The sequence below is a fragment of the Cherax quadricarinatus genome, chromosome 43 (assembly GCF_038502225.1).
Source record: "Cherax quadricarinatus isolate ZL_2023a chromosome 43, ASM3850222v1, whole genome shotgun sequence".
In the NCBI taxonomy this organism is placed as follows: Eukaryota; Metazoa; Arthropoda; class Malacostraca; order Decapoda; family Parastacidae; genus Cherax; species Cherax quadricarinatus.
In genome coordinates this window covers 15,692,287-15,701,430 of record NC_091334.1, presented here as the reverse complement: position 1 = coordinate 15,701,430, position 9,144 = coordinate 15,692,287, and the positions used below count along the sequence as shown (strand labels likewise).

Here is a 9,144-nt window from a genome sequence, read left to right as displayed (position 1 = left end):
CCTGCCTCGGTGGGAGACGGCAGACTCGTTAAAAAAAAAAAATAATTTTGTTCAAATACTGAGCTTCAACTTTAGTGGCTTAGAGCACCAGGTTACTAAGTAAACAATGTCACACTGCAAAGCATCCTTCAAATAAGATACTTTATGACCACTACAGTTAAGGGGTGTGTGAATTTCCTTGTCTCCTAATAACACTTTCATTTTTCCACTATAATCTATCTTATCCGTAGTTACTATCACTGAACTTAATATGGGCTTTGTCTGCTTTTGTAAGATAGTCTAGAATCTTTCCTTAATTCATGGTATGACTTAAATCAATATAAATAAATATACAAGGTATGATGTAGCACGTAATGAAAGTAGTTTGTTAGATTATGTATTGGTGGATAAAAGGTTGATGGGTAGGCTCCAGGATGTACATGTTTATAGAGGGGCAACTGATATATCGGATCATTATTTAGTTGTAGCTACAGTTAGAGTAAGAGGTAGATGGGAAAAGAGGAAGGTGGCAACAACAAGTAAGAGGGAGGTGAAAGTGTATAAACTAAGGGAGGAGGAAGTTCGGGCGAGATATAAGCGACTATTGGCAGAAAGGTGGGCTAGTGCAAAGATGAGTAGTGGGGGGGGGTTGAAGAGGGTTGGAATAGTTTTAAAAATGCAGTATTAGAATGTGGGGCAGAAGTTTGTGGTTATAGGAGGGTGGGGGCAGGAGGAAAGAGGAGTGATTGGTGGATTGATGAAGTAAAGGGTGTGATAAAAGAGAAAAAGGTAGCTTACGAGAGGTTTTTACAAAGCAGAAGTGTTATAAGAAGAGCAGAGTATATGGAGAGTAAAAGAAAGGTGAAGAGAGTGGTGAGAGAGTGCAAAAGGAGAGCAGATGAAAGAGTGGGAGAGGCACTGTCAAGAAATTTTAATGAAAAGAAAAAATTTTGGAGTGAGTTAAACAAGTTAAGAAAGCCTAGGGAAAGTATGGATTTGTCAGTTAAAAACAGAGTAGGGGAGTTAGTAGATGGGGAGAGGGAGGTATTAGGTAGAAGGCGAGAATATTTTGAGGAACTTTTAAATGTTAAGGAAGAAAGGGAGGCGGTAATTTCATGCACTGGCCAGGGAGGTATACCATCTTTTAGGAGTGAAGAAGAGCAGAATGTAAGTGTGGTGGAGGTACTTGAGGCATTACATAGAATGAAAGGGGGTAAAGCAGCTGGAACTGATGGGATCATGACAGAAATGTTAAAAGCAGGGGGGGATATAGTGTTGGAGTGGTTGGTACTTTTGTTTAATAAATGTATGAAAGAGGGGAAGGTACCTAGGGATTGGCGGAGAGCATGTATAGTCCCTTTATATAAAGGGAAAGGGGACAAAAGAGATTGTAAAAATTATAGAGGAATAAGTTTACTGAGTATACCAGGAAAAGTATACGGTAGGGTTATAATTGAAAGAATTAGAGGTAAAACAGAATGTAGAATTGCGGACGAGCAAGGAGGCTTCAGAGTGGGTAGGGGATGTGTAGATCAAGTGTTTACATTGAAGCATATATGTGAACAGTACTTAGATAAAGGTAGGGAAGTTTTTATTGCATTTATGGATTTAGAAAAGGCATATGATAGAGTGGATAGAGGAGCAATGTGGCAGATGTTGCAAGTATATGGAATAGGTGGTAAGTTACTAAATGCTGTAAAGAGTTTTTATGAGGATAGTGAGGCTCAGGTTAGGGTGTGTAGAAGAGAGGGAGACTACTTCCCGGTAAAAGTAGGTCTTAGACAGGGATGTGTAATGTCACCATGGTTGTTTAATATATTTATAGATGGGGTTGTAAAAGAAGTAAATGCTAGGGTGTTCGGGAGAGGGGTGGGATTAAATTATGGGGAATCAAATTCAAAATGGGAATTGACACAGTTACTTTTTGCTGATGATACTGTGCTTATGGGAGATTGTAAAGAAAAATTGCAAAGGTTAGTGGATGAGTTTGAGAATGTGTGTAAAGGTAGAAAGTTGAAAGTGAACATAGAAAAGAGTAAGGTGATGAGGGTATCAAATGATTTAGATAAAAAAAAATTGGATATCAAATTGGGGAGGAGTAGTATGGAAGAAGTGAATGTTTTCAGATACTTGGGAGTTGACGTGTCGGCAGATGGATTTATGAAGGATGAGGTTAATCATAGAATTGATGAGGGAAAAAAGGTGAGTGGTGCGTTGAGGTATATGTGGAGTCAAAAAACGTTATCTATGGAGACAAAGAAGGGAATGTATGAAAGTATAGTAGTACCAACTATGGATGTGAAGCTTGGGTGGTAAATGCAGCAGCGAGGAGACGGTTGGAGGCAGTGGAGATGTCCTGTCTAAGGGCAATGTGTGGTGTAAATATTATGCAGAAAATTCGGAGTGTGGAAATTAGGAGAAGGTGTGGAGTTAATAAAAGCATTAGTCAGAGGGCAGAAGAGGGGTTGTTGAGGTGGTTTGGTCATTTAGAGAGAATGGATCAAAGTAGAATGACATGGAAAGCATATAAATCTATAGGGGAAGGAAAGAGGGGTAGGGGTCGTCCTCGAAAGGGTTGGAAAGAGGGGGTAAAGGAGGTTTTGTCGGCGAGGGGCTTGGACTTCCAGCAAGCGTGCATGAGCGTGTTAGATAGGAGTGAATGGAGACGAATGATACTTGGGACCTGACGATCTGTTGGAGTGTGAGCAGGGTAATATTTAGTGAAGGGATTCAGGGAAACCGGTTATTTTCATATAGTCGGACTTGAGTCCTGGAAATGGGAAGTACAATGCCTGCACTTTAAAGGATGGGTTTGGGATATTGGCAGTTTGGAGGGATATGTTGTGTATCTCTATACGTATATGCTTCTAAACTGTTGTATTCTGAGCACCTCTGCAAAAGCAGTGATAATGTGTGAGTGTGGTGAAAGTGTTGAATGATGATGAAAGTATTTTCTTTTTGGGGATTTTCTTTCTTTTTTGGGTCACCCTGCCTCGGTGGGAGACGACCGACTTGTTGAAAAAAAAAAGACTTAAATCTTTGAGGACAATTGTGCAACACAATTACTAGTAAGAAAATAGAAGAAAACCAGAGGGGTGTGTATATATATGTTTGTACATGCATGTGAAGTGTAAGTAGAAGTAACACGATGTACCTGAAATCTTGCATGTTTCTGAGACAGAAAAAAGACACCAGCAATCCTACCATCATGTAAAACAATTACAGGCTTTTGTTTTACACTCACTTGGCAGGATGGTAGTACCTCCCTGGGCAGTTACTGTCTACCAACCTACTACCTAGGACATTCAAAATATGTGTATTATATAAAAAATTTTTTTTAGATTGAGCATTTATTCTCCCCGTTCCTCAGTGCCAATCTGACCAGTCCATTTCATCCGAGCGAAAAGTGTCACGACCACTGAGTCCTTCATCAAAGGCATCACGACGTTTAGTAATGGCTGTCTTAAGGATGATGGAGATATCATTGAGAGAGTTTTCAGGCATATGCATCAGGTCGGAGAGAGCAGTTGGCCGCACAGGACGCAACCGCTTTTTCTGACTCATCAGCTGTTCTGACGTCACTAGGGGCCCGAGCCGTGATCCAGACTCTGTTCGTCGAGTTTCAGGAGTGAAAATCCTCGAGCGCCTCTGAGGGCTGCGAGGAGATCGCCGCCTTTCTGGGCTGTGGTGATAATCTGAGTTGTGGTGGCGTTCTGATGATCGGCGATTATCTGAGTTCCGAACTGCTGAAGAATACCGTCTCTCTGGTGAACGCCGTCTAGGGCTTGAGGAATATCTTCTCTGATTTCTCACTAAGGAATGATCCTCTGTGTCATCCAGGATATTGTTGGAGCCTGTAGAGCTGGTTCCTTCAGCACTAGTCCAGGATTCTTCAGGACTCTCACCAAGACTGTCCCTGCTGTCTACCAGTCGCTCGGGACTCCCACCACGTCTGTTCTTGCCCCCCATTTTTTTAACTTTTGACTGCCGCTCTCTGCTGTAAAACTTGCGCCTGCTAATTTCTCGACGAAATTCCGAATGTCTATCGCTGCTGCTTAAACGTCGTTCATTACTACTAGAATGTTGATCTCTGCTTTTAGACCGCTGATTTACATATTCTCTACGGCTCTCCAGACTATTGGACCGCCTATCACGTGAATATTTTTCTTTAATGCCATTCCTTCGTTCTGCAGCCTGTCTAAGAGCATGTCGTTCTCGGTCATAACCACATTCATCATTCCACTCGCAGTGACCAGCACTACGGTCTCTGTTATCCCTCAGCCTTTCTCTCTGTGCCTTCCTGTCTGTGCTGTGATCTTTTTTGCCTCTTGCAACCCTTCCCCTTCCTTTATCTTTCTTATTTTCTGAACTATGCCTGCTGACTCTACAACGGTCTTTACTCTCAATGCGACTATTAACCAGATGCTCCCTGCCTCTCTCTCTGTTCCGCCCCTTCCTCCCTACGTGATGGTCAACACTGCTTTCCCTAGCATCTCCCGGTCTAGTGGAGTTGCTACGCGGTGGACACGACCTCTTGTCTGGAGAGCGTCGACGGCTGTCCTCTCTTAGTACAGATTCCCTTGGAGAGACCCGCTCTTGGCTACGACCTGATTGTCGCACCGGTGTCATCTCCCGAAGGCGTGACTGCTTGCTTGATGAGGGTCGCCGGGCCTGTGATGACTGATCCCGAGAAAACCTGGACGACTTCCCATCTGTGACAGAAACCAATTTTACTTTAAAATGCCTAATTTCATTACAGCATTGACTAAATCATCCAAGGTAACAAAGGATAATGCAAACTAAGTTTTAATGTGGATATTTGATTAGTAAATGGTAATGTTTTAATTGAACTCAATTTCTTTCTTTCAACGCACCAGCCATATCCCACTGAGGTGGAGCGGCCCAAAAGGATAAACGAAAGTTTGAATTCAATTATTAGATAATATTACTTATATTAGTAATAACTTGTATTTTATAATTTAAAGTAAAACTGCTTAGTAAACCCTCATTATAATGGACTAATAGTAGAGGATTCTCCAAGTGTCTGGTAAATCAAAGTAAAGTTACAAAATCACAGAAACAGTGCCCAAGTACAGTGGTACTGCAAGTTTTGAACAGCTCCCAACTCAAACGATTATGTAAGTGTGCTTTTATAAGTGTATTTTTGGGGGTCTGAAACTGACTAATCTAATTTACATTATTCCTTGTGGGAACAAATTTGTTCAGTATTGGCACTCGAACAGCCTTCTGGAACAAATTAAGTTTGTAACTCAAGGTACCACTGTACTCTACTGTATTCCTAATTTATTATTATTATTATTATTATCACACTGGCCGATTCCCACCAAGGCAGGGTGGCCCGAAAAAGAAAAACTTTCACCATCATTCACTCCATCACTGTCTTGACAGAAGGGTGCTTTACACTACAGTTTTTAAACTGCAACATTAACACCCCTCCTTCAGAGTGCAGGCACTGTACTTCCCATCTCCAGAACTCAAGTCCGGCCTGCCGGTTTCCCTGAACCCCTTCATAAATGTTACTTTGCTCACACTCCAACAGCACGTCAAGTATTAAAAACCATTTGTCTCCATTCACTCCTATCAAACACGCTCATGCATACCTGCTGGAAGTCCAAGCCCCTCGCACACAAAACCTCCTTTACCCCCTCTCTCCAACCTTTCCTAGGCCGACCCCTACCCCGCCTTCCTTCCACTACAGACTGATACACTCTTGAAGTCATTCTGTTTCGCTCCATTCTCTCTACATGTCCGAACCACCTCAACAACCCTTCCTCAGCCCTCTGGACAACAGTTTTGGTAATCCCGCACCTCCTCCTAACTTCCAAACTACGAATTCTCTGCATTATATTCACACCACACATTGCCCTCAGACATGACATCTCCACTGCCTCCAGCCTTCTCCTCACTGCAACATTCATCACCCATGCTTCACACCCATATAAGAGCATTGGTAAAACTATACTCTCATACATTCCCTTCTTTGTCTCCACAGACTCCTAAGTGCACCACTCACTCTTTTTCCCTCATCAATTCTATGATTCACCTCCTCCATACTCTCTCCCTCCAATCTGATATTCAATCTTTCATCACCTAATCTTTTTGTTATCCTCATAACCTTACTCTTTCCTGTATTCACCTTTAATTTTCTTCTTTTGCACACCCTACCAAATTCATCCACCAATCTCTGCAACTTCTCTTCAGAATCTGAGAAGTAATGTATACACAATTTACAGATATACTGCAATAACCATTGAAATAAACGAGATAAAAAGTACAATATACCCAGTAGATTGTGTTCACGTTTCTGTGCAGGTAGTTTATCTTGTATCATCACTTTTTATAATACTAACAAGTGTAGCCAAAGTGTTAATACTACATGAGCATAACCATCTTGAAGTGTGTACAATGCAAGACACCTCTTAATGTATATAATTTGTCAGACTAAAACATTTCCATAAGTAACTGCTTAAAGTATTCCATTTAGTGATTGTTAATGCAATTAATTACTAGTGATGTGAAAAAAGTAAATGAATTTAAACAGAAATTTTAAAACTAAAGTCTCAGCAGTAAGTAACCTTTGTTGTCCCTGAGTTTGTGGCGGGTGGGGCTGGCAGCCACCACACGCTCTGTGTCCACACTCTCGTACACATGCGGCTGAGGCTCTCCCTTGGCCTCTTCATTTTCTTGGTTTCTCTTCTTTGCACGCTGAAGTTGTAGCGAACGACGCATCAGCTCCACACTCTGCTCCACCACCCCGATGATTGTCCTAGGTGCAACTTATTAGCTTAGCTAGTTTCATAAATAAAATAGTACAAGAATATATGCCCATGCAAGGTTCTACGTTACATGTTGAGATGCCTATTATAAATCTGTCTTTGCTTTATGTAAATTTTGTGTCCTTCCAGGAGGGTGCTGTAATGCTGGTGAAGAGATAATGATACAAGGAACTGAAGTTACCCCTCCCTTTCCTTGGTTAAATCCTGATTTCCTCCCCATATCCCAGGTAATGTATGACTTATAGTTCTGGCAGGTCCCCATGATAGCATTGTATTTGACTTGCAGAAATTTAACCATTACTTTTATAGAAGAAACTCCATTACATGTGATTTTAGGTTCTAAAGAAGGATTATCAATGATGGTGTCAGTGTGAGGGTGTAGACAGTAGTACTACTTGCTTCTACCACACACTAAACTGCAGGTGACAGCATTATTTTGTATTATGATAAAAATGGGTGATGATTATGGAGAAGCACTAAAATTGTAGGGGGTTATACAGCACCTGATAGTACTGTATGACCCTTTCAGGTTTAGTGTTTAACTTGATTATATAATATAAAGTGCTTGGGGAATAGGGAGGTAAGCAAATTTGACCTGAGGAAAGGATAGCTATAATTATATGGATCAGAAGCTTAACTAGCATCAAGGCACACCTCTTGAAGGTTAATTCTTCAGACAGTACAGTAGACCGTCATTGAACACAAGTTTATCTGGCGTGATTTGGTTATAGCATGATTGAAAAATTGCAGCACAAATTTATACGACACTTCGTAAAATTAACTTTAGTTGGTTCCGTTTGTGCGCGGAAAAATTTCCCCAGCTCAAGCTGTCGCCTTGTGGGTCAGCACATAAGACTGAGGTAAATGAGTTTGTGATGACTTACTGGCTGAGACTTAGACTTTTTCACTGAAGGACCCTGAAATAGTGTCTAGAGCAGCTGATGTCTTACTGTCAGTTGTATAATGTACTGCTGGGTAAAAATAGAACAGAAATCCATTACAGAATTAATGCACACTAGAGTCCAACCATCGACTTTAGTACCAGAACCTCTACCATCCACCTCAGCCCAGTAGGGCCACAGCATAACTCTCCCCAGTCATCCACAAACATCAGCACCCACAATTTAAAAGGTAAGAAATATTATTATTTCTGTTGCATTTGTAATCTTAAGCAGTGAAAACAACATAATACATCAGAACAATGAACTACAGTTACATATTCACTTTTATTTTTGCAAGATCTATTGGTCTAAAAAAAAGTGGCATTTGGCTTTTTCGGGTCTCCCAGGAACATAACCCCATTTTTCCCACAAGTTCTTCAGTTCACCTAATGCAGTCTTACCTAACACGGTGTTTTCAGGAACGTAACTACCGTGTTAAATGACGGTCTACTGTATATACAAAAAGGGTTAGTTTAATATGCTTGAATCTTTCCCTCTCAAAATGACTTTCATCATGGAAAGCAATACGTGTATTAGTATAAAAAAACTTGCACATCATACTGTATCAAGTTAATTCTAGTGTATCTTAATTTATAATTCTTTAAAATTTTGATCTTTGGTATAGTGCTGTAATGATGAATTAGACTGACGAATGAGTTTTTAAAACGTGTCAACATACAAGTTTTTACACAAATGTTCAAACTAATTAAAAAAACTAAAATTCCATTGTGGTCGTGTCCTTGACATTTGTTCCACAAGATGTACCTAGCAGCAGCCACATCAGAGAGGAGGGACGGGGTGACATTGGCCTTCTGCAGTACACCACGCCATGATGCTGGCACTGCTGCCGACTCTAGGGCACCCAGGATCTCTTCAAAGCTGGGTCGCAAGGAGGGATTTTGGGCCCAGCATGATGTGATAAGCTCCTTTAGTTCCCGTGACACACCGCTAGAAGGCAGTGGTGGCCGACCTCCAGCCTCAATGGTCTCCATGATCTAAGGAGAAAGATTGGACAATGTGCCTATCAACTAGACTAGGGTCATTAATGTCAGCATACCTAGTCACTAACATCAAAAATACCTACTTCAACCACTAAGATAGGAATTCAAGTAAATTCTCAATTCATAAACACACACCTCTAAATATGCAGTACACAGATACATCCCTAGCAGTGTCTCTTAACCAAGCTGATCTACTAGTAACCAGACAATTCAGTGCATACACTGTTATTTTTAGTTTAGTGGTGCTTGCATTAAAAATTTAGCCTTCAAGATATTGTTTCACTATCATTCTTTTGTACATTTAGTTGTCCAGTACTATATATGACTGAAGAATATGTCTGCAAATAGAACAGTTACACTGTAGTCTCAAACCATAGCCCTCAAGGCCCTTGGTCTATATGGACCTATTTTTCCCCTTCCTTGGAT

General features: G+C 41.0%; 1 protein-coding gene and 1 long non-coding RNA gene across 2 annotated transcripts in view; one reads left to right on the top strand and one right to left on the bottom strand.

Annotated features, from left to right (window-relative positions):
• Window positions 1–2,852: 2,852 nt before the first annotated feature.
• LOC128694128 (uncharacterized) overlaps window positions 2,853–9,144 on the bottom strand; it is a 120,776-nt gene continuing 114,484 nt past the window's right edge. The window contains exons 9-11 of the mRNA XM_070093609.1: window positions 8,483–8,712; window positions 6,576–6,766; window positions 2,853–4,691 (exon numbers count right to left, since the gene is read on the bottom strand). Of these exons, the coding sequence (XP_069949710.1) occupies window positions 3,346–4,691; window positions 6,576–6,766; window positions 8,483–8,712 (1,767 nt within the window). The 3' untranslated portion in view covers window positions 2,853–3,345. The remainder of the gene's footprint in view (window positions 4,692–6,575; window positions 6,767–8,482; window positions 8,713–9,144) is intronic.
• LOC138853913 (uncharacterized) lies at window positions 6,631–8,988 on the top strand. The gene is made up of 2 exons (XR_011393101.1): window positions 6,631–6,770; window positions 8,487–8,988. It is a non-coding gene; the product is annotated as an uncharacterized lncRNA (long non-coding RNA).